Genomic DNA, 25,876 nt, shown 5'->3' on the forward strand with positions numbered 1-25,876 from the left:
TATTGTAATGTGAAATAGGCTTATTCGCTCTGCAATGACATTCGCCTAGTTATTGTGAATTGGGGAAATCATACTTAATTCAAAACGTTTTGATCAAACATGAAATTCAATTGAATGGATTTTGGCGGAAAACTGAGTCTATAATTGACTATAGCAAATAGTATAGGCTACAATACAGTCATGTAGACAAATATTTTTGTAGGAATTTCTTGTTTTTAAGTACCAAAAGTGTGTTAGCTCTGCTTTAATATCATGTCATTACTACCACTAATTTAAATCAATGACGAGTAATCGATAGAACTGGCTATTGTGCGCCTACAGTAGCCTATTACGAAAGTTTTATTAGTTGCAGTTTTATAACTATCTGTGTTGTTGAAATAATTAAATCAATAACTATGTAGGTAGCCTACTGTTCGACTCTACTAGGCTACACAGTGATTACACATTGACCGGTCCGACAAAACACACTAAGCTAAGTCTATTTTAAACTAAATAAGGGTCTATATGAACTAAAAGAGTTGATGCCGGCAACATTGAATATGTTTAACAGCAATTTTTTGTAAAGTAATTAAAGGTCGTGTTCTGCAAATCAATCCACTATGTCAGACCATAATGCAATAAATATCAATGACTCATGCTACACGCGACTCGAGATCCCTCCGGTATTTCAGTGTAGAAGAGCAACAGTTGTCAATATTCTTTAATCCAAGCCATACTGGATCACTTTGTAAGCCTAACATGGAAATTCCCAAGAGCACAACTTAACAGTTGTTGATAGATCAAGATCGCTTGTGCCGACGAGAGCCGGTTTCTGTCTCTTTATGGGCATGCGTGGAAGAATTTCTTGCCAAAGCCACAAATCTGCCACTTACTATTTAAACGCCCTGATTGACATTTTTTGGCATTTAGGTATTAACGTACCTATAGAAACTGGTAAGTGTGTTTAAGCATAAGTCTTTTTTAATAATTTTTTCAAAACGAAACCATTTTTGTTTCAAATCCACCACTACAATAGTAAAGCGGAACTGTAAAAATTTTATGCATTTATTATTACATTTTTATCTATAATATAGATTATAGAGTATTATTTTTTACTATATCTAGAGTAGAGTATTATTGCATAGCCCAATTATAGGCCTACTGTATATAATTATTACAAAATATAGTATAATTATATGAAAAGTCAGTAGATTGTCAACAAACAAGCCACTTTGTTGCAAGAAGTATTATGATTTTATCAAATCAGGGTAGGCTACTCAGTTGCTAAACAAGAATAAATCTGTTAGCTGTCTGCTATCAATGTCAGTGCATGGTTATTTAAAATCCAATTATACACAAAGTTGGGACGTAGGACCTTGTAAAGGCTTTAAAAATGGAGGCTACACGATAACTCAGCGGACATTAGGCAGTAGAAAAAAAAAACATTGTACAATTTTTTGCAGATTTTTGTGACGTGAGCAGTTTATTCCGAATTGCATCATGGTTCCTCGACCTACCAACAAGGAAACCTCAAAAGGCAAGTTGTTTTAGGTTTAAAAATCAAAAACCTTCACGCTTTCCTTTTAAAGTTCTAATATTATAAAACTACACGATATCTTGTTCATCATCTTACCGAAAGTTTCATAACATTTGAGCTATTACCCTATTTGACTTCGACTGGCTTGTCAAATAACGATTGTAAGTGAGAGAGCTAAAAGATGACAGAGGCACGTCTTAGGCAGTTGGGACACGTTGTAAGGAGAGATAGAGATAATGTCGGAAGAAAATTAGAAGTTGGAAAAACGAAATAAGGATGGTCGAAAACGAAAATTATGAGATGGCAGAAGACCTTGACAAAATGAAACACAAAAGAAGAGGATGTTGCTAACAGAGTTTTATGGAGAATTGCAATCTGCACCGGCGACCTGACTTAAAGTGAGAATTAAGCCCAAAGAAGACCTTGACTGGCCTTAATGTTGCTTTGTCTTCCAAATGATTTGGGAAATGCTTGTAAGACATGTCGTCATGTAGGTTGCGTTGACGTAACTATTTGTCTCCAGTATTTTAATTTTATTTTGACAACTCATCTTTTTAGGAGAGTGTGGGCCCGGAGATGATCCAATGCCCTTTCTCCAGCCCAGTGAGAAAGAAAAAATTGCCTTTGCATCGCAAAACTACGATGGAAAGAAGAGCGTTTGGATTTCCCATAAGAAGGAGGGGTTTGTCAGAGCTGAAATCCAAAACACCACTGGAGAAAAAGTGACTGTAAAAACTTCAAAAGGAGAAGTAGGTGTAATTGGTTGATTCGTATTGAAATTGATAATAATTTCCGTACTTAGCTGATTACAGACCCTAATTTCGTTTGTATGATAGCTGTGATGATAACTTATAATTATACTTTTGTTGGTAAGCTGCTATATTTTATTAATTTTATCAGGTGTGTGTTAAGTGCTCTCTATATCCCGACAGACACTGCTACGTCATCCGTACATTTGTTTTCTTTGCCATTTTTTTATTTGTTATTTTGTTTGGTTATTAGGCTACGACACAATTAATATCGTTGAATATACCGTAGGCCTATAGATTTCTTGTTAAGTGATCCACCGCTTACGCTATGTTTTTCAAATGTCAAAATCGAAAGCTTTAAATTTTATGTTGCAGTAGGTTTATTGTTCAATTTGTACAAAGACTTGTTACTTGGTTAGACAACAACAGTGAAGCAAGATGACGTACAGCAGATGAACCCTCCCAAGTTTGAGCAGACTCCCGACATGGCAAACATGACTTTCCTGAACGAGGCTAGCGTGCTCAACAACTTACGCAAGAGATACCAGTGCATGAGAATTTACGTTAGTTTGATACCTTAAATTTATGCAGTTTCTCGATTAATATACATACTTTGCATTGTAGGCTACAACAAAAGTAGAAACCATACCGATGGTGAAAACGTTTTCCTTCCCCCTGATCTTCTCTTAATCATGTTCTGATTATATTATTGGCTAACTGATAATTTTTCATGCGAGAGAAACGGTGGCAGTCTATGTCAAAAAGTATGCAGTCTTTGAAATGATTGAGTGGTGAGATAATGTGACTGGTACATGCAAAATGATGCTGATACGACGTCTACGGAGGACAAGTACCTGTGCCTTAACAAAACATTATTGTCATGATTGGAGATAAATTGGAAGACTAACTTTATTGTCTTTCAGTTTATTGACTGTAATCTCAGAATGTTCAATTGTCCACACGTATAATGTAGAACCATAGGCATAGGAAGCCGTGTCACGTAATCAGATTTAACATATTTCAGTTTTTTTATAGTAACATTTACAGAAAACAAAAACTACATTGAAAAAATCTGAACGTTTTAATTTAATTGAACAGTTTCGCATTCTTGTAGAGGTTATTAACTACTGAAGCAGGCCCGGTCACCGATATTAACAACGGGAAGCTTTCTCTTGTGACAGCGTTGTGAATTATTTCATCCATTATATGCGTTTGCATAAAGAATACCGCGAGATATGAACCAGCGTTGCTTGATCTTAAAGTTTCTTCGTTTGCAAAGTTGAGCTCTTATTCAACTAAGCTATCCAGGCAAACGGGCATGTTAGGAAACAATCCAGTTGTTTTGTTTTTTTATTTAGACCTACTCCGGACTGTTCTGTGTTTGCGTGAACCCTTACAAGTGGCTGCCAGTTTATGGCGTGAAGATTGTGTCGATGTACCGTGCAAAGAAGAGATCCGAAATGCCGCCTCATCTTTTCTCCGTGGCGGATAACGCTTACCATGACATGCTCATGGACCGCGAAAACCAGTCCATTCTAATTACGTAAGAAAGCAATTTTTTATGAAAAAAAAAATCCCATGCGGGTTAACAATGTCTTACAGGATATACAGCCAAATGCACATACACAGGAATTTATTTTCTGATGCAGTACTCGCTTTTGAATATGTAGATGTTAGTTGGATACCTTATTGGGCACACGAAAGACGATAAAAATGACGCTGAATTCAGTTTCTACTTAGCACTTAGCAATTATTGCTATATTTAAGTTATTACCATGTTCGTTTATCTAACTTGACTTTAGCTATAGGATTGTGATCAAACTGTCTGTTCTTGTAAAACATATCGGTTTTGCACACGGTATTTGCAGTGCTGTATTTGTAAAAAAAAAGCACAGAGTATGCTGTCAGATTTGTCAAAATGATAAATAATACACAACTTGCAAAATACTAATCTTTATTCTACCTTTAATTATCAACATTAAAATTAGACGAGAGGTACAAAATTATTTATTTTTGGAAAACCAGAGGGTATACTATAGTTGCTCGAAAAAGCAGAGAGTAGCCTATACTGCGTATACCGCCGTATACCCTCGAATACAGCACTGGGTATTTGGCGTATTGTTAGGCCAGTAGGCCTGTACGTAACTCTATGGTTTAAAAGAAAAGTGATGCTTCTACGGTTTGCAACAACAACAAAACAAACTTATAAAGAATTTAAGCCTGAGTTCAACTTTAAAACTGGCAGTTGAAACGTTGCTCGTGTTTTATACGGAATAGCACTTTTATCTTTTACTATTAGGTTATCTGCAGTATAAACCTCTGTAAGAACAAGCAGATAAGATGCTTTGTTATCCTTCAAAATGACTACTTGATGCTTTTCCAATTCATGCAGGTGTCCGAGATGTAAAAGTATACTTGGATCATGTATGGGGGCAAATGATGTGGCGCTGTTTTTTAACTTATTGATTTCTCCAATAAAAGCTTTGGTTTGCAGTGGTGAATCTGGAGCCGGAAAAACTGAAAACACCAAGAAAGTCATCCAGTACTTTGCTAACATTGCTGCCAGCGGAGCCGCTCTAAAAGACGGAGAGAAAAAATCAAATTTAGAAGATCAAATTGTTCAAACCAATCCTGTGCTTGAAGCTTGGGGTAACGCAAAGACAATCCGCAATAACAACTCTTCTCGATTCGTAAGTTAAATTTCCAGCTTGTTTTGGTTATTCTTTTTAAAACACCTGCGTGTCAAAATAGCCACGCACAAATAACTGCTAAGGCTACTAGTATCCCATTCCAATTCAAAGAAGGTGCAAATAAATCAATAAAATGCCAAGTTCAATCATTTTTAACATGATAAAGAAGACACTATCACACTAAATTAATGAGTTCGATTTAAAAAAATAATAATAGGAAACTCACTGATAGTGTGGCAATTGTGTGACGAATATAAAATTGAATTTATTAATTTATCGTAGTAGCTTGGGCCTACTGCCATCTGTTATAATCAGGGTTGTAGTGGGTAATTGCCCAGGTAGCTACCCGGGAAGGTTTTTTTTTATATAAAAAAAAAACGTTTTTTTTTTAAAAGAATGTGGGTAGATCTACAAAGATAGTGTTGCCAGATGAAAAATTCTGCTCCAATTTGAGAAAACTTCAAAGCTGTCCAAGAAAAAACTTATGGCAACACCTGTGACTGAATAAAGCTTTTTCTCAAAACTTTTATCAGTGTTATTCTCAACAACTAGGCCTAATCAAATAAATACTGCAGTTTGGATGCTCATTGGGATTGTAAGCTTTTCTAGCATAATTTTTGTTGCAACTAATGCTAAAACTAATCAAATTCGTATTACATTTAGCAGGCTTAACAACCAGCAACTCACTGATTAGGAGTATCATTTTTTACATGAATCATATTGCATAAATAATACCCAACTTATTCTTAAATCAAAAAAAAAATTAAGCAAAAAACATTTTTTCGGCTCTTTTTACGCAATAGAATCTATTTTTGTCCATAAAACCGCTTTTTTTTACCAAAAATCCCGTTTTTGCCCATAAAAACCCGCATGAGCTGGGCTTAACTTAAAAACCCTGATTTTTTACAATTTTGGTTATAATACCGATAGGCCTACATCACGTTATGGATCAATTAAAATAAAGGATCAGTAAATAAGTGGATTTACAGAAAGTAACTGTAACCTATGGAAGTTTCGTGATTTTGTTATTTTGAATATTTACATTTTGATAGTCATTCATAGCCAACAGATCTTGAAACTCCCGACAAGATACAAACAATATACAATATACAAAAGTTACACTTCCTCAATATCTTCCTGTTTGCTCTCAGGGAAAGTTCATCCGTATTCATTTTGGGACAAGTGGAAAACTCTCTGGAGGTGACATTGAATCTTACCTCCTGGAAAAGTCCCGAGTTATCTTCCAGCTCAAAGCCGAGCGCGGTTACCACATTTTTTACCAGGTTGGAAAACATCAAACTTGCTTTTTGCGTTTCATACCTACCTTTCTTATACTGTATGTAGCTTAAACTTTAAGTAGGCCTAGTCTACTCAGATATTAAGTAGTTCAACATGTGACAAAATTCATTGACTTTTTCAAGGACTTGATCATCGAATTTCTTGTTCTATTGATTAAGCGCAAGACGTTGATTAATGATACATATTAAAGCAATTGGGTTTAAATTTTTTGAATTTTGTAAAGAAATAAGGGGTGCAAGAATACTAACAGGTTTGGGAGTCATAAAAAAAGAAAGGTACCGTAGTTAGGTGATAAACGTTTTTGTTTTATTAATTAACCAGTTTATGCATGCTTAAAGGCGGGTTGACAATAAAATCTATCGTTTTACTTTCAGCTCATGTCTAATGGAAGTTCATCTATGCTGGATTCGTTGCAAATTACCTCAAATCCACGTGATTACCTCTGGGTTAGCCAAGGGGTGGTAACCGTCGACAACATGGATGATAAACAGGAGTTTGACTTCACGGACGTTAGTTTTCTACTTTTTTTTGACTAATCTACAAACTGTCAAAACTATTGGTGGGATAGCGCAGCAGATAACGCGCTCTCTTTCCAATCATGCAACCCTGGTTCGACTCCCGGCTTCAGCTGGTTGTTGAAAAACACCGCTCACCTCTATCCAGAGTGTAATAAGATGGGAGGGCGTAGTTGCTGAAAGAAAGGCGGCGGAGAGAAAGGAGCAGGCCACAATAGGCTACTCGTTAGTGCCGAAACCTTAGTGTGATGGAAAACTTATTTTATTTTACAAAGCTCAATAACTGAGTAGGCTATGGGACAATTTATTGTAGAAAACAAAACCGCTTGATAAGGGATATTAACTTCCTAATATCATATTGTATTCACACTAAAAAGTTGCATTATCAAAGAACGTGTTGCAGACTTTATTGTTAAATGCAACTAGCTACAGAAGTATGATAATGAAGTTGGTCATATCGATTAGCTTACTTGGTGCATTTATCCTCAATGTTTCAAATTTACAGGAAGCTTTCCAAGTTCTAGGCTTCAGTGATGATGAGAAGTTTGGGGCATACAAGCTTACAGCTGGTGTGATGCAGTTTGGAAACATGGCTTACAAACAAAAGCCAAGAGATGAACAAGCTGAAGTAGATTCCGTTGAAAGTAATTCTTCATCATTTTATTAGCATGACGCTACCATTTGCTCACATGGTAGCCTAAAAATATAAAAGATATATTGCATTGTTTGCTAAATTTGTCTGGTGCTATTGAATAGGTGTGTAGTGTGCTACTCTCTATAAAATACTGCAGCATTACCAAAAGTCAACTTCATTTTTCACGTTGTAGAATTACTATTCATTGTCTTGGTAATCAAAAAACAATGTTATACAACTGGATTAGGTTCACAAACATCCGATTTACTGGTCGAGCAGTTTAACCCGTGGACTTTGTGTAGTAAACATGGGTTCGATGCTTTGCTTCTTCAAATATAAATATCAACCCACATAAACCTTCAAGCGGCTGCTCTGAACTTACCTTGATTGTACAGGCTAAACTGTTGAGAGCAACGCATGTGTATAATAGCTGTGATGAAAGCAGATACATAGCCAACTTACGGCTGTTGATATTTCCACCCATTGATGTTTTGAATTGAATTTTTAGTTGCGGACAAGGTTGCCTATTTATTCGGCATCAGCTCACCCGAACTGTGTAAGTCTCTCACTCGACCTCGAGTCAAGGTCGGGACAGAGTATGTGCAGAAAGGACAGAACGTAGAGCAGGTTAGTAGATTCTAACTTTTTATTGATGAAACTTTATGTGGAAATCGTGTCTGTAATTGTTAGGTTTATAAAAAAAACAAATGTTTGGCCATCCTACAGTGCTAATTCACTTTCTGAAAGGAGATAGCAGTAAGTAATTTCACTCCGAAGAGTCATTCTTGTACAAGGATGCTAAGCCCACCGATGTTGTATTTTCAATTTAAGTTAATAATGACATGATTGTTATCAAGAAAGTCTATTGTGCACTAACTATTTGGCTGTAGCTCAGAGCTTTTACTCTAATGTTGGTATTTTTTTAGCATTTAAACAGGTAGCCTACATGAAATTCTTTCTGGTTTTGTCAAATAAAAACAGCCAAGTTTGGAAGTTAACCTTTTTTAAGGCAAGCTGTTGCCATTATTCCAAGTTTCTGGCGAAGCCATTTAGGCTATTCTGATATGCAATAAAGTAAATAACGGTGTTGAAGGTGTAATGCTTACAAGAAAAATCAACAAAAAGCTTCAAGTATCAGCATAACTAAAACATATTTTTATTTTTTAGTGTCGAAGTGCCACTGGCGCTTTGGGCAAGGCTGTATACGACAACCTTTTTAAGTGGATCGTGTACAGACTTAATATCACTCTTGACACCAAGTTGCCGAGGAACTATTACGTTGGTGTTCTAGATATCGCTGGATTTGAAATCTTTGATGTAAGTTTTTTTGTTTCAAAGCATACTCTATATTGCCGTGGACACTGCTTTTTACTCTATTTTTAAACTGGCTTGTAACTTTGGAATAAACAAATTTTGTTTATCTTCAGTTCAACACTTTTGAGCAACTTTGCATCAACTTCACCAACGAGAAACTTCAGCAGTTCTTCAACCACCACATGTTTGTGCTCGAGCAGGAAGAGTATAAAAAGGAAGGCATCGAATGGACTTTTATTGATTTTGGAATGGATCTTCAAGATTGCATTGAACTCTTGGAGAAGGTGAAACACACGTGTTAGAAGTTAATGGAAAATTAACAGCTGCCAACATGTTTTTGTAATGTAATAATGGCAGCCTTTGAGTATTGTCTAGCGTGTAATATTTGTGTAGCCAACTTCAGTAATGCACTTATCATGACAAAACATTTAAATGTTATGCACTTACTCAGCCTATGGGAGTATTCTCAATCCTTGAAGAAGAATCTATTGTTCCCAAAGCAACTGATGAGACTTTCAAGAACAAGCTATACGACAAGCACGAGAAGACCTCTCCTGCTTTTGTAAAGCCAAAAGTTAGCAGCAAGTCGAAAGGGAACGCACATTTTGAAGTTAAACATTATGCTGGCAATGTAAGTAATCTCTAATTAGTTAACAGCTAATTGACAACTTTCGCACACAGTTTATTTTGAAGGTGAGTTAGGTTTCATTGAAGGTCCTTGTTGTATTTAGGTTTCAGAAATTCATAGCATTTTGTAGGTGCTCTTCGTAGAAATATAATTTTGTCCTAAATTATGATTCAACTACGTTATTTGCATGTGTTTTTTAAAGAAAACTTTCAGCATAGGGTGTTGATTTTATCTTGGTCAAATACACTGCAGCTTTTCTTTAAAAAAATGTTTTCATGCCAACAAATGGGTTACAATTAATAAAATCCACAAAGTCTGAGGATTGAGTTCCTCAAACGGTGTACCATAGCCTGTGACTTACTACGGGTTAAGCATTTATTTCAATAGGTAGACATAACTCTAATGAATACCCTCTGTTTCACAATACTGCGGCAGTACTGAAATGAAGGTGTTATTCAATGACTTGATAAAAATTTCAAATTTTTAGGTGGGTTACAACGTGGATGGATGGTTGCACAAAAACAAAGATCCGTTGAATCAAACTGTTGTTTCGTTGTTCCGCAAATCTAACAACAAACTCATGTCATCTTTGTTTCCAGAGGTCAAAGAAGAAGGTACCATATGCTTTGGCAAGATTACTTCTTTACGTTTCTTGTTTATCAAATCAGTTACTTTAGGCTACATTCCCATCAGAACATTGCTTTAGCCGTGTAGGCTATGTTCCATTTTATTCACTCTGTTGTAGGCCTATACGTATTTTAAAACTTTATTTAAAACGTAGGCTGCAAATAATTTCCTCCTTGTGGCAATGTGACGCTGCCACTACCACTGGTCTCACTACCACTAGCCTACTTGTCAGATGAATGTTGCAACTAGTGCTAGAAACGAAAGTAATTGATGACAATAAGTAATTTAAATAGTTCTTTAGTTTTTATATTACTGTAATTTGAAAAGCATACACTTTTTGTTTGAAATGCAGAAGGTGGTGGCAAGAAGAAGAGGAGAGGTGGCGGCAGCTTCCAAACTGTCTCTGCTCTATATCGAGTAAGTTAAAAGAAAACTCTTGTTTTTATAACTCTGCTTTTAGGTAAGCATAATTTTTCCTGTCCATTTGCACGGTCAAGTTAACACTGCCATTCTTGAAATTTTCCATGTATTCTAAACGTTTTCGGCTTTTGTAAAGTAGAGTAGGCCTATACTGACTACTGAGTCATTGCTATTTTATGTTGTTTTATAACAAAGCGTTTCAAATACTTTCAGGAACAACTGAACAAGCTAATGACCAATCTACGCAATACCAAGCCTCATTTCGTTCGCTGCATCATCCCTAACGAGATGAAGCAAAGTGGCGTCATGGATGCTAGTAAGCTCCAAATATCTTTGCAATGTATACACGTATAGTAGCCTGCATAGCAGTGGATTGAGGTTCATCTTAAAGAAGCTAATGGAATTAACAAGATTGTTTAAATGATAGATAAAATCGACTACGTGCTTGAAATAATTTTTTATTCATAAACAGAGAAATTATCCCTTTTCTAGATTTGGTTCTCGGGCAACTGAAGTGCAATGGTGTACTGGAAGGAATTAGGATTTGTAGAAAGGGCTTTCCAAACAGACTTCCATATCCCGAGTTCAAGCAACGGTAAGATAGAGTTGAATATTAAACTTTGAAATACACCTTCAACCTTCATTTAAAGTGTGTTTCGTGTACGGAACGCAGTGAGAGTTTTAAACTAGCAAATCTGTTTTTTTCCTCTTTTTTAAACAAAATTTTGTCACCGCCTATAATTTCATTGTTTTTTAAAGATACCAAATCCTTGCTGCTAAACTGGTGGCCAACATGGTGGACAGTAAGAAAGCTACTGAGACTATTCTTACAAACATCGATCTTGATTTAGCTCTGTACAAGATCGGACATACAAAGGTAAGTGTTGTCGTTCTGCCATCATCATTTTTGTACCAAACATTCACCAAACTACCTTGCCTGCTCTGCATATGTTAAATCCAATGCAATGAGTTAGATCTTTGACGTTTTTAGTTGTCAACGATATGCTATTCTATGGTGATTTTAATTGTAACGACCTTATTATAGCCTACAAGTCTTTTTAGTCAACTCTCGTTACACTTTGTAACACAGCTTTTGTTTTTTTTGTGAATCTTGGTAAAAAAAACACACTAAAAAGCCGATTCAATAAACCTGTGATATTATTAAACTATTTTTGATCCCGTTTCATTTTTCGCTTCATTTTTTTACTATATTTACATCGCCTGGTGTAAATCAATTTCTTCAAAATAGACAAGACGTGCTTCAGTAAGCAAAAATACTTACAACAACTGATAGTGTTACGTTTTTAGATCTTTTTCAAAGCTGGAGTACTTGCCGATCTTGAAGATAAGAGAGATAACATCCTCTCTGTTATCGTAACCAAGATGCAATCCAGAGCAAGAGGAAAGCTGATGAGGATTGAATTTCAGAAAATGTTGGAAAGACAGTGAGTTTTTTCTAAAATACTGTGTCATTTTGTTTTATTATTTATTGACTTGTTGCTTCATTTGCCGAAAAGCTCACAAGCAGGAAAAGTGAAATGAAACCGTGTTTGAAATTTGAATCAGGCTGTTCACCAGGCATTTAGTTAAATGACATGATGCGTTCTGCTGGTGCAAATTAAGCTAAACTATCACAAGATGTATAAAGTGACAATCTGTTTTTTCGCGACATTTCGTCAATGAAACCGTGTTTGCTTTGTTATCAGACGTGCAGCTCGCGCCATCCAGCGGAACATCAGAAAGTTTCTTCAGTTCCGCGACTGGCAGTGGTGGAAATTGTATACCAAAGTATGAAGCAAAATTGATATTTTTTTTTCAAAAATGATTGTTTTTATCGTGTTAATAATAGAAAACGCCAGCCAGCCAGTTTTTACTTAAGACAATTTAAAAAGAAAGTAATAATAAAACTTCTGTCATTTTGAATGTTATACATTTTCCATTTGTGGTCCATAACAAATAGGCTTGTTTATTTATTGTTAGGTCAAGCCTCTTCTCAACGTGGTTAGAGTAGAAGACGAGCTCAAGGCAAAAGATGAAGAAATTGCAGTACTCAAAGATAAATTTGAGAAAGAAGAAAGATTACGAAAAGACTATGAACAAAAGTGTGTTACCCTTCTTGCTGAGAAGAATGATCTTACTCTTCAACTGCAGGCTGTAAGTATCGTTAATCACACAAAAATTACATTTTTATTGTTTTTACAAACATACTGCACCACTGTTATTAAAAAAACATCAACTTTTTTACCCTATGTAGAGTTTAAAAATAATTTTTACATTTTTTTTTTCATTGTAATATTCTCCTGTGCCACGGCTGGTTTCAAACACAGCTTCAAGCTAAACTTGTTCAACATGCACTGAAGTGATTTTAATCCAAGATACCGAGCATTTTTGAAATATATTTTTTGTTGAAAATTTGATGCTGTTTTGAAGGTATAACATTATTGTTTCCTGATTTTGCGACTTTTTACTATGAGCCACCTGAAGTTAAAAAAATACTTTTTGCATCGCTTTTTTGCCAACAAACAAAGAAAAGATGTAACAAAAATTGTGCTGTTGTAGTTTCAGTACACTTCACGATGGTAAAGCAATGTCAATGCAAAAAGAGCAACATTTATCAGCTAATCTAAGTTACTAAAATTACTTTGTTCTTATATGGTTTGGTATCCGAGAAATAACGTTCTAAAAGTGGAATGATTTAGCTTTTCACAAAGACTAATATTTTAAGTTTGAACCATGACAAGCTGTCACAAAAACGCAAATATTTGGTATTGCCATCAAATATTTGTTATTGCCATTGCCATCTAGTATTTGCTTTATACAACTCAGTCTACATGCGGTTTTTTGAAAGTGAATCAAAGAGACATCCTTCCATTATTTACTTTTTTAAAAGCTTTTTTCCTCCAATAAGGTTGACTTTTTTTGAGTCATGTGCCACACTTCGCAATGCTGCAAGGTCGCAAATCGTGGAAAAGAATAATATGTCAACTGAACTGAACTATTTCCGTTTTAAACTCAAATTCGACGAGGGCTGAAGCAAGTGACTGCAGAAACAATCAGCAAAAACTCTATTTTCTGTATTTTTTAGATTTTGACATATAAAAGAATATATCGATGCAGTCGGCAATGCTGCACATAGTGTTTATAAACTTAATGTAATTACACGGTGCAATTAAAAAAAAAGATTCACAAAATTAAAAAGAATTAACTCAACTTTTTGCTTAAGGAGTAATAGATGAAGTATGAGTGGCATTGCCTGATATATTTAATTATTTATGTTACTATTTACCTGAAACTGATGCTAATAATAGCCTTCGTTAATGCTAATATACTGCAAGTATAGTTCAATTTTGGCCCATGAGTGTGTTTGAAAATAAAATAATAGACAGATGTGCGAAAAAAGGCGGAATGACTTTGCATGCAACGCAAGCAAATATCGAAGTTGAGTTTGATAGAAAGAAACACTCTGAGTATGAAAGTAGCCTTGTCAGTTCAACTAGACTTGGGAACCATTTTTTACGTCATGAAAAAGATTCATTAGACTTGAAGTGTGAAGTCATACAAACATCCCAAAACAATGAAGAAAAATCGTTTTACGTCATCCACAATCATCGTCATAGAGATGACGATACACCACTCCGTGGTATCACACAAAAACGTTGTTCGCTCAAAAATGGGAAAAGGTATTTTGTGCTAGCGGAATTGCGCGAACGCTACGCAAGCGAAGAGTTAAATGACAGGAATTTTTGCCAAAGCAGCAATTTCAATGACTTAGAAAAATGCGAAACATCACGAAAGATAGCAACAGAAGAAGATGATATCGACTATGGCAGCACTGAAACCAATGATAAAGCAATTTCGCCAAAACAAGATAATAAAATCAAAATGGTCACTGCATGGCTAAAAAACAATGAGGATTATATGCTAAGAAAAAGGAAAACGCGTGATTCGTCAAGATTACCCGCACATAGAATCTTTAAAGTAGGCGCATTGCTTTTCTACACTATTCAAAAATCATTTTTTTCTATACTAGCTATAAGTAGGTTTACGTCTCATAGAAAAAAAAGTGTTTCTAGGTCTTTTTAAACATTCTGAATCTCTTCAGAGCTCCATTTTAAGAAAGAGAGTCTATTTTCCAACTCATGATGCTGTTTTTTATATCCTGCGACTAACTCCATAATGCGATATCATATGGTCTTTTAGCTTCGTTATTTTTAGATAGATGTTTTGCTTTATAAAGATTGGATTCAAAAACATTTTATTATTTGCAGGAACAAGAAAATTTGGCCGACGCTGAAGAGCAAAATGAACAACTTGTCAAGATCAAACAAGATCTTGAAAACCAGGTAAGGCCGCTACAAGTATAGGCTTCATTCTGCAGAATTGAAAAAAGTCGTTTGTATTTTACCAGATTGTTGTTCCCATTTAATTAGAATGATTAATAGTTTGAATGAGAGTGCGCTTTTCTTTCATGTAATAAAGCTGTTTTTTAATTGTTTATTTCAGCATTTCAACGATCTGTTTTTTTTTAAGATAGCCTGATAGAAATTTTTTAAAACCACTCAAAGTTTAAGGGCAATTAACTTCAACAAATCCAGTCAAATCTAACGATGTTAAATGCGTGTTGCTGTTAACTCATAAATAATCACATCTCATACTAACCTTCCCGTGCTCTGGTCATAGAACTCCGACTTGTCGGAGCGTTTGGAGGAAGAAGAGGCTACCAACGAGCAACTGTCAAGTGCCAAGAGGAAGTTAGAGAGACAATGTGAAGAGCTCACTCACGATGTTGAAGAAGCTGAGAGCAACATCAACCGCCTAGAGAAAGATAAACAGGTTGGACAATTTGCTTTGTTGAAAATGCAGTTAATAAAATTACTTTGACGTTACATCAAAGCTGTAGACTCCAGTTTACGTGGTTTAGAGCTGCTTTCGGCAACATTTTTTTACTCAACGCTTCGATTTGGGATAAATGTTATTTGGACTGACCTCGCGGACGTACCGAGCTGCGGTTCATTGGTTACCAACTACGAATTTAATTTTCATATGTCAAAAAATTATGTTTAGCTCAAATAAGAGTCATAAAATATTAAAGAATTATCGTTCACTGTTTGAAATCAAAGTAATGCTTTTGATTTCTACAGGGACTTGACTTGAAAGTTAGAGGACTCGCCGCTGATCTTGAACAAAGAGAGGAAAGCATTAACCGTTTGATGAAAGAGAAAAAACAACTTGATCAAGTCAACCAACAAACTTTGGAAGATCTTCAAGCAATGGAAGACAAGGCCAATCACCTTGGAAAGTTGAAGATCAAATTAGAGCAACAAATTGAGGATGTAAGTAAGCTAAAATAAGTTTGTGCCTCAAAAGGTCTCAGATAATAAACTGGTTATGTAGGCTAAAGTAATTGCAGTTAACGCTCTTACAACTTTGCACATTCAGATAAAAAAAAACTCGAATACTTCTCTTTCGAGTCAGAAAAATTAATCTTTCATATCGAAATAATGCTCATACAGATATATTTCAGATGCCAAATAACGAAAAATTTGCTTTCATGGCTCACTACTGTACTGTAGGCTATTACTATTACTACTACTACTACTACTACTGTATAATAATTACAAAGCCACGTGGACAATGTTGAAACTACTGCATTATAATCTTTGTCTAGATCTGAACTCAATGATATTTTTTAATGAAAGTTTCTTACTCCATAACTTGTAATCCAGGTTGAAGACACTCTTGAACAAGAGCGTAAACATAAAGCAGATCTCGAGAAGGCAAAGAGGAAACTCGAGAACGACTTGAGGAACGCCATGGACACGATCATGGATCTTGAGAAAGAACGAGCCGCTTTGCAAGATGCCCTTCGCAAGTATGCAGCTAAGCACCGTCGTTTACGAAGGGAATATCTACATAAACAGCCTACAATAAGGCAGCAAAAGACCAAAGATATATTTCAATCATTTTTAATAAAGATTAATTAACTTTAGAAAAAAAACACTCTCCAATGAAAAAAAATTCATGCAAATTCTGGTTCCTTTTATGCTGCAGACCTCAATTTTGATCTAGTTGTCGGCTGTAAAAAACGTCAGAAAGTGTAGGCTAACTGTACATATTGATCTAACTAAAATTATTGAATTTAGGAAAGACTTCGAGATCAATCAGCTTAGTGGCCGAGTTGAAGATGAACAAAACATCAACTCTCAACTGAGCCGAAAAATCAAGGAACTGCAAGCACGCATCGAAGACACCGAAAGCGAACTTGAAGTTGAACGGACGGCTCGCAACAAAATTGAAAGAAACAGAAACGACCTCGTCCGTGAGATGGACCACCTTGCCGAGCAATTGGAAGAGGCTGGAGGAGCCACCGCCGCTCAGGTGAAACTACGATTCAAATAGAATGATTTTTATATATTTGATATCGTAATGTATCGAATATGTAAAATATTGTATAACAAAAACGAACCTCATTATGTTGCAAAGCCGACCATTTTTTAAAATTAGTCAAAAATGATTTAAAAGCTGTCCACTGGTCCTGGATCTAGTCTACTCTTTTCACTGTCGATTGCCGAAATACACTATTTTAAGCGGTTAATGTACATTATTGCAAGCTATGTTGCAAGCCTTTGATTGTGATAAACTGAGAGGCTTACACTTTGATTTTGAAAATGCTTAATATTTTGTTAAAGATTGATTTAAAGTCTGTAAAACGATGTAGTTCATTGTCCCGATGCATTCAGATTGAGTTGATCAAACGTCGTGAAGCTGATTACCTGAGGCTTCGTCGCGAATATGAGGAAGCAGTCATGCAGAACGATGTTATGCTCAATCAAATAAAGAAAAAGCAACAGGATCAAATCAACGACCTCGTAGAACAGGTGAGCCTTTTTACGGGGCTTGCTTATCATAGTCTTTGTTGTAACGATTGATGAGTGGTTGATTTAGGGATGGTAGAAGTAGGGAATTGCTCACTCGAAAAGAAGGTGGACAACTGGAGGGTTATAGTGTTATGACAAAATTTGGTGCAAATACAGCTTGACGTCTACCTCCATATGTCGCATACCAAGGTGCAGTGTATGTGGCCTTGCTGCATGTGTACAAAGTGTGTAGGCTATTGCCAAAATAAATGCATCAAAATACGTGATATTATGTTTATTTAACAGCTCTAGTCATAATAATGCAGCGATAGATTTCACGCTACAGTGGTAACAACAGTTAGCCTCACACTGCAGTAGTAAGGTTCTGCCGATGTTCTAGCACCCAAAATCTCACGCAAAATATAGCATTTCATTTGATAAAAATGAATTTATGTAAAAGCAAAGAAAACTTTTTGCAGTTTTGCCAATTTTTAAATTTCGCAATGACCCTCTAGTTGTCCATTAAAAATCAGTAAAGCGAGTCGTCCCGGTATTCCACTATTCTACTGTCCCTAGGTTGATTTCTGACTGTTTCAATGAAGAAAATCGCTTCATAAACGTGGCATGATGGTAAATGTTTTGTTGCATCTTTAGGTTGAAAACTTGTCGCGTGTCAAAAACAAGGTTGACAAAGAGCGAACTCAACTTCAAATGGAACTCGATGACGTAACAACTCAACTTGAAGAAGTCTCCAAAATGAAGGTGCGTTTATTGTCTGAAGATTTCCTCATAAAAGCATTTATCAGGCAATTCTGGAACACTCAAATCATGATCGACAAATTTAAACAATTTAGTCATAAAAGCGATTTACTTCCTTTCTTTTTTTTTATATCCTATTTAATCATATATCGTTTACATCTTTTCAATGTTGTAGGCCCTAGTGAGATATCTTATCTTTTAATAAAAACCGTAAAAAGGCATAAAATTATAACAAATTTTTTTCAAACTACTTCGTTTTCTTGTAAAAGGCTCGAGCGGAAGCCAATGTTCGTGTGATGGAAGAACAAGTCTCTGACTTCAGGATTCGCGTGGAAGAAAACGTTCGTCATATCAACGAAATTACGATCATTAGAAATAAACTCACCAGTGAATCCAGCGACAGCAGTCATCGCCTGGAAGAAGCTGAAAACAAGGTCAGAACAATAAAAAATTTCAACTTTGGTTTTCAGACAGACTACAGGATGGACGAACGTGCATGACATTTTTTGCATTCAGACTGCTTCCAACTTTGTGAACTAGGCTAAGGTACATGTTGAGAAAGTGTGTTTTCTTTAACTCAAGGTATTATAATTTTTTAGAGATAAGTTGGGCAAATAAAGATGGGCAAAAAAACTTACCACCCTGCTCCCATTAATGCCATTAACCCAACAAATTACAGTAGACATCTTGTCTTAAGCCGACCCTCAATACCAGTGTACAGGACCATCACCTTTAGCCTTCCATCATTTATACTTTCTATAACAGTGCTACAAATACAGTACAATATAAGCTTAAAATGCATATTGCGTAGCAGCCAGCCATAAAGCAATAGAAGAATTGTTTCATTACGTTATGTTTCTATTTTAAATGTTTGAAAAATGTTATTTTAACATCTTTTCAACAGGTCAGCGCTCTTTCTCGTGCCAAATCTCACATGACGTCACACGTTGAAGATCTTAAGCGGCAGCTAGAGGAAGAATCAAAGGTGATTTACCCTATTTTATGCAACGATGCAATACAGAAATCTAGGTATAAAATGAGACTGTTTATTAAGCATCAAATTATAATTTTTTTCTATTTTTCCTTTTTCTTGCAATTGTCTTACTTCGTCAATATGTTTCGGAGGTATGTCATTTGCTGCTACACAAGTAGCCCATATTTCAACTGTTCTGACAGTTTCATGAAGGCAATTGTGCTAACCAACAAAAAACTGAAGTACAGCTGGTTATCGCTTTCAATATGTTATGGTAACTTGGCGAGCAATCATCAGAAGAAACTTTATGTACAGATGTATGTGTGTACAGTAATGCCCTATACAAGCTTTTTGTTTTTGAAATTTTTGTTTATTCAATCTCAATAACGTTTGTTCTAACTTAGAGTAAGCAATCTCTTGCCCATGCCCTCCAAGCTGCTCGTCACGATCTTGATCTTCTTCGCGAACAAGTTGAAGAAGAGCAGGAAGGCAAAGGAGAGTTACAAAGAGCACTTTCCAGAGCCAATGCTGAGGTTGCTAACTGGAGAACCAAATACGAAACCGATGCTATTCAACGCATGGAAGAGCTGGAGGAAGCTAAGTAAGTATTATAATCTATTGTATAAAAATAAATATTTTTTTATTTTGTATGTATGTTTTAAACATACTTACTTCTAATATTTTTGTTTGGTATGTTATTGGATACGATTACATATTTTTCATGCTTATAAAGCTAATGCTGTCGCTGCAATTGTACAGTAGATTTACATGAACAATACCCTAACGCTATATCTTTCAATGCAGAAAGAAACTTGCAATCCGTCTTCAAGAAGCTGAAGAACAAACAGAAAATGCTCTTGCTAAGTGTGCCAGTCTCGACAAGACTAAGATCCGATTACAAAACGAAGTTGAAGATCTCACGATCGATCTTGAAAGAGTAAATAACAAATATGTCTCAATAACATACCGTTGAATATATTGTCTTACCGAGTTGTATCGGAACTTTCATGAAAGCTACAATTTACTGTTGAGCTTCTTAGACCAACTGTATTTATCAACTTTTTCTACCAAACTTTTTGTTTTGTTTTGAAAGATAAGGCATCACTTGAAGCAATTAAGTTAGAAAACATTTATCTCAAAATCAAACGTCACTCTAATGTAGGCTAATGTGGTTGATCACCCTGCAGTCGAGACCTAGAAAATAATCCTTCTACAGAAAACAATATAGTTTTAAACATTTGCCTAAAGTTTAAATTTTTCTAAAGTTGCATACGTTTTTGTATAAACCCATGTGCTGTAGGTTGCTTAAACTTATAATTACGTTTGTCTGTAGAGACTGAAACACTTCACTTCAAGTATTTCAGTCCATCTCGCATCAAAAGTGCAGAATCTCAGCTGTTGCTGGTTTTCTATTTTCAGGCCAATGCAATGATTTCGGTTCTGGACAAAAAGCAACGAGGCTTCGACAAAGAGCTTGCAACTTGGCGTCAAAGAGTCGAAGAGCTTCAAGCGGAGTTGGAAGCATCTCAGCGTGAAGCGCGAAACTATTCAACAGAGATCTTGAAACTCAAGCAATCCTACGAAGAGAGCATTGAGCAGCTTGAAATCATCAGACGCGAGAACAAGAACCTCACCGGTAAGCGTCCATCATGAGAAGTAAATACCAAATGACACTGTGCGGTATTAATGTAAGAGTACACAGTTTCTAAAAACAATTAAAAAATGGACTTTTAATCTAGCTTGCTTAAATTTTTGTAAAAAGTAAAGCATTTATGCAGAATTTACTACAATAAGGATGAATTTATTATAATACTTGATGTTTCTTATCGCTTAATTTATTAGATAATTTAATAATAATTTTGACTTCATATTTTTATCAGTAATTTATTTTTGTTACATCCTAATTTGTGAGTGAATGATACCCTTCGCTTCATGAAAGTATATTTTATTTGAAGAGGAAATCAATGACCTCACTGACCAACTCACAACTGGTGGCAAATCACTTCACGAACTTGACAAAGCCAGAAAGAAGGCTGAGCTTGAATGTGAAGAACTCAGAGCCGCACTTGAAGAAGCTGAGGGGGCGCTTGAACTTGAAGAGGTGACTAGCAGGAGTTTTTTTGTATACAGCCGTCAGTTCTTTATTGGGTAGTTTGACATGTTTTTGTTTCTGCAATGTAGTTTAGTTTTGCATTCTAGCAAAAGAAAAATTATGACACATGTAATTTCAACAGAGCCGAGTTCTCCGTCTTCAACTTGAGTTGACACAAGTGAAGGCTGACATTGATCGCAAGTTACAAGAGAAGGATGAAGAATTCGACAGCACCAGGTTAAGCATAGGCCTATCTATTAACACAATACTGCTGGATGGAAGAGGCAAATGTCCAATAGCGTTCTACCTTTAGGCTTACATTTTAAAATATGATTAGTAAACTGTTCAATTTCTACCGGTAGAATACATTTCAAGAAAACTAATTTTAAAACGCAAGAATTTTTTGTGAGTTTGTTACAACACCCCTCTGTCAGTGATCTGATCAGTTAATGACTAAAAAACATAACAAACAAACAAAAAAAAACAGGAAAAACCACCAGCGTGCTATCGAATCCATGCAAGCGAGCCTGGACGTTGAGATCAAGAGTCGAACCGATGCAGTCCGCCTGAAGAAGAAGTTTGAAAGCCAATTGAATGACACTGAGCTACAACTGGATCACGCGAATAGAAATCTTCAAGAGCAATTGAAGCTGGTCCGAAGACTTCAAGCTACTATCAAGGTAAGAATAAGAAGAATGGCATTTTACAGACTTGGAATAGTCAAATTTGTTTTTGATGCAGAAAATAACACTCGTTAGCAAAAAGGTCTTCTTTATATCAATTTTAGGACAATTGGTTTTAAAAATTAGTGTTTTTTTATGAGGCTGTTCCTATTCAAAATGTGTTAACATTTCTGTATCAATTCAACAAACGTATGCAGCCAACCTTGGTTTAGTTTCCATTTGCCGTATTGAGCTTGCGCATTTTTCTGCTCACCGCATTGACGAGGAGAGATTGCTGAAAACAGTCTGCAACTCGCAATGGAGGTGTAGTAGCCTACTGTATAGTATATAATGCCACAAAAAAAATTGCTTACTTCCAAAAAAATTATATCGGTGTGAACTCGTTTCTTTTAGGAAATCCAAGATCAGATGGATGAAGACCAACGTATCCATGAAGAGCTTAGAGAGCAATACAGCATCCAAGAGAGGAAGTTCACCATCATTACTTCCGAATACGAAGAAACCAAATCTGCGTTGGAAGCAAACGAAAGAGCCCGTTAGTGATCCACAATTTACATAAAATGTTGTAAAGCATAGGCTACATTACAAAATCTAACACTTCCAACCTTCTTCTCTGCCGCCTGTTTACTATGTGATCTTCAATCACATCCTTTGGTAGAATCACATGCCGAACTGTACCCAATCAAATGATACTACGTATTGCTTTTTTTTGTAGTTTCAACCAAATACTACAGTTTAAGCAACTTTTTCACGGTGTCATTAAGAAGCAATAATTTACACATGAATTTAAACTTTTTGTATTGATATGTAGGCTGAATAATTTAAAGTAACAGACTAAGCATGCGCATGGTGTGCGTGACAAAATCTTACTTATCTAAGTAATGTTGAGAACATTTTTACTCAGGAAAGCACGCCGAAGCTGAACTTCTTGACATTAGCGATAGAATCAACGGGTTGGCTGCTCAAAACTCTGCTTTGTCTAGCGCTAGGAGGAAGCTTGAAACCGACAACGAACAACTCCGAAGTGACCTCGAAGAGGCTCTTTTGGAGGCTAAGAATGCTGACGAAAGAGCTAAGAAGGCTACAGTTGATGTGAGAACTTACAATCATAGAAATATTTTTGTTACAGTTGAGACAACTTTCATAAAAATTTTTTTTGTTACAATTGTGTTTGAAATTAAAAACTCTCATTCAAAATGCTGATTTAGGCTTCCCGGATGTCTGAAGAACTTCGAACCGAGCAACAACAATTGCTTTCTATCCAAAGGGTCAAAAAAACATTGGAGATACAAGTTCACGAAATGTCTGTAAGTATAGTCTGTTGTTGTCTATAAAAAGGCACAAAGGTTATACTCTGCTGAAGCGAACTACGATAACAATTGAAGCTGACTTTTCACCTTGACATAAATTTGACCTGAATTCCGAAAAGAAATTACTCTTTTTTTTCCTTTTTGTAGATCAAGTTAGACGAGGCGGAGGCTTATGCACTGAAGGGTGGTCGAAAGGCGTTGGCGGCACTACAAGCCCGTGTGAAAGACATCGAGGGCGAACTTGATTCTGAACAGCGCCGTCACGCGGAAACTTTAAAGAACTACCGCAAAATGGACCGCCGTTTGAAGGAATTGACTTTCCAGGTTTGGGATTGACTTTACAATACATGTTATTTAGGTCTTCAATAAAACAGTCTTGATGAAAATATCTTTTAAAGTTTCATTATGACTTGGAGATGTTACTGTGAAGTAGACTGACAGGGATTGCGACATGAACGCTTCTGTGATGGTCAATAAAAGCATTATAGCAAAACTTAGGGACTATCAATAAAATTACAAAAAAAAAATAAAAAAAAATAAAATATTAAGATAATTGTGCAACAGTGATTAAATTTTTGACTACCACATTGCTTGTTAGATTTAAGACGTTTTTGATATTTCATTTTCTCTACAGGCTGATGAAGATCAAAAGAACCAGATGAGAATGCAAGAACTTGTTGAAAAGCTTCAAGCTAAGCTTAAACAATACAAGAAGATGGCTGAGGAAGCTGTAAGTTCATATACTTCATATAGACTGGCCACAAATCTAACAAAATTGAGACCAACAAATAGGCTATACTAAAAATTCTTGGTTGTCTAATTTCCGTGTGTGATAGGAAAGTTACCGAAACTAAGTAGCTACTATACCTGAAAGTTTTGTTGTTGCTTTTAGGAAGAACAAGCCAACATGAATCTAGCTAAGTATCGCAAAGCTACTCATGAGCTTGATGAAGCTGAAGAAAGAGCTGAGATCAGCGAGTCTGCTCTTAACAAAGTGCGCTCCAAGACTCGATACATGGTAAGCTGTTTTTGTATCAATTTTCATTGCAAAAGAAGTGATTTTATGGATCGTTGTTGGTTAAGCTTACACGTTTTCTGTGAATATCATTGTACAGTATTTTATATATTTTTTCTCCTCAGACCAGCTCTAGTTCTGGCCCAGGCGGAAGTTACTCCATGAGTATCAGTCGCAAAGTTGTAACTAGAGGAGAGACCAGCTCATCTTCCTCCAAATCTTAAATCAATCTTCGTCTCCTTCTTCTCACTCATGTAAGTATGTTGTTACTGCATAATGTAACTTTAAATTTTAGTTGCTGTGGAATGATTTTGGACATGCTTTTATGTCCACCCCGATAGCTCAGTCGGTTAGCGCGTGACTTCGTGAACGAAAACTTTGCAAGATCAAGCAGCACTGGTTTGTTTCTTTGGGAGTGCGCTTGAGCAACGTATTCTAATCACTGCTCTCCATTCAGCGTCACCTAATAGATGAAATGATTCCTCGGCAACAATTAACACTTTAACAATAGAAAAACTTCACACTGTCGATCTCGGTAACTGGCCCTGCATCCAAAGCCTCTGCAAGTATGCGAAACTACCAGGAATAACCTATCAAGGCTTTGTCAGTCCGAGAATAAAGATTTAAAACCAAACCAAATAACAATAGTCTACTGTTGCCGACTTTTTTTCCGCTATCAACACTCGTATTCTGTTTATTTCAGCTTCTACTTCATTCACGATCTTCCTTGCTTCTCTTTCTTCTTTTCACGCAAGTGCACAACTCAATTTACATTAAGTCACACTTCAAAACTTTCCAGAAGAGCTTAGTTGCAACTTCAAACAAGCAACATCAAAGGCACAAGTCGTCAAAAGAACACTTTTTCCTTTATTTTCCACTGCACCTTATCCGCACAACGCGCCATGAAAATGCAAATTAGTCTGGAAACAAGTTGCTGTTCAACTTCCTGGCTTCAATGCCATCAAAATCATCTTATCACCATCATTATGATATGAGCTTAGACGTCCACCATCGAAAACAGAACGCATAGCCATTTCATAGTGAAATCATCTTGTCACGACACGATCATTCAAACAAAATACTCAGCTGGACGTGAGAGAGCGATTTAGACACCTAAAAATGCACTTTCGCTATGTTTGAGATCATTATTAGTTGGTTCAGTGATGTTTACTTTTTGTTTAGTAGCCTGGGTTGCATAAAAATCGACGACACATAGTTTTTACGTTTATGTAATTTTGCGTTTTTCTTTCTGTGGAAAATACATTCACGTTGGGAGGTTTTCAGATCGTAAGGGTTGCCTATCCTACGAATCTAACTGCTCCACCAATAAAAATGTCTTCCTTATTGTCAATTACACGCCACTGTTGCCTACTAAATTGTAGAATGGCAAGACTCTCATGAGGAAGCCGCCAAAGAAAGTTTTACTATTTTGATATTGCTGTTGTTCATTTCTCAACCATTCATTGTTCATTTCCGCTTTTTGCATTGAATAAAGTTGCCAGTATCACAACAAAGGTTGCTGATTTTAACCCTCTAGTTAATTAAACAACTAAGTTATTGTAGTGGCATCTGGAAACAAACTCACGTCCAAACTTTAAAAGCCAAATTAAACCTGAAATTAATTTTAGTAAAAGTAAGCCAGGACTCATTTGCAATTTCTGATATTATCAAAAACAAACAATTATCACGAAAGCGTCTGATGTTGAATAATAAATATGGTTAGGATTAGGATCCGGCAGTTATGAAAAGTCGCGGTTGTTTGTAAACGTTTAACTTTAATGCAATGACCGCTATT

The 25,876-nt window shown here is 35.9% G+C and overlaps 1 protein-coding gene across 2 annotated transcripts; it reads left to right on the plus strand.

The window, feature by feature from the left end:
- The first annotated feature begins 911 nt into the window (after positions 1-911).
- On the plus strand, positions 912-25,591 carry LOC145775292 (myosin-7-like). Of its 2 annotated transcripts, none has more exons than XM_082586555.1 (44): positions 912-933; positions 1,443-1,516; positions 2,075-2,265; positions 2,685-2,828; positions 3,624-3,808; positions 4,760-4,955; positions 6,107-6,238; positions 6,629-6,763; positions 7,275-7,413; positions 7,912-8,030; positions 8,571-8,720; positions 8,831-9,001; positions 9,169-9,348; positions 9,833-9,959; positions 10,325-10,389; positions 10,606-10,708; positions 10,885-10,987; positions 11,152-11,269; positions 11,701-11,837; positions 12,099-12,180; positions 12,373-12,546; positions 14,661-14,735; positions 15,073-15,225; positions 15,534-15,725; positions 16,119-16,264; positions 16,536-16,770; positions 17,133-17,270; positions 17,904-18,011; positions 18,278-18,442; positions 18,913-18,993; positions 19,386-19,582; positions 19,786-19,918; positions 20,401-20,617; positions 20,937-21,082; positions 21,216-21,310; positions 21,561-21,753; positions 22,150-22,291; positions 22,661-22,848; positions 22,965-23,063; positions 23,214-23,390; positions 23,701-23,796; positions 23,959-24,084; positions 24,207-24,335; positions 24,785-25,591. In XM_082586555.1, exons 2-43 carry the CDS (start codon positions 1,480-1,482, stop codon positions 24,303-24,305), a joined length of 5,889 nt encoding a protein of 1,962 aa, XP_082442681.1. In that variant the 5' UTR covers positions 912-933; positions 1,443-1,479; the 3' UTR covers positions 24,306-24,335; positions 24,785-25,591. The 2 variants fall into 2 exon arrangements, with proteins under 2 accessions (XP_082442681.1, XP_082442682.1); XM_082586556.1 differs by having other exon boundaries at positions 10,328-10,389.
- The last annotated feature ends 285 nt before the right edge of the window (positions 25,592-25,876 follow it).

This window comes from Aplidium turbinatum, chromosome 8 (assembly GCF_918807975.1).
Source record: "Aplidium turbinatum chromosome 8, kaAplTurb1.1, whole genome shotgun sequence".
Classification (NCBI taxonomy): Eukaryota; Metazoa; Chordata; class Ascidiacea; order Aplousobranchia; family Polyclinidae; genus Aplidium; species Aplidium turbinatum.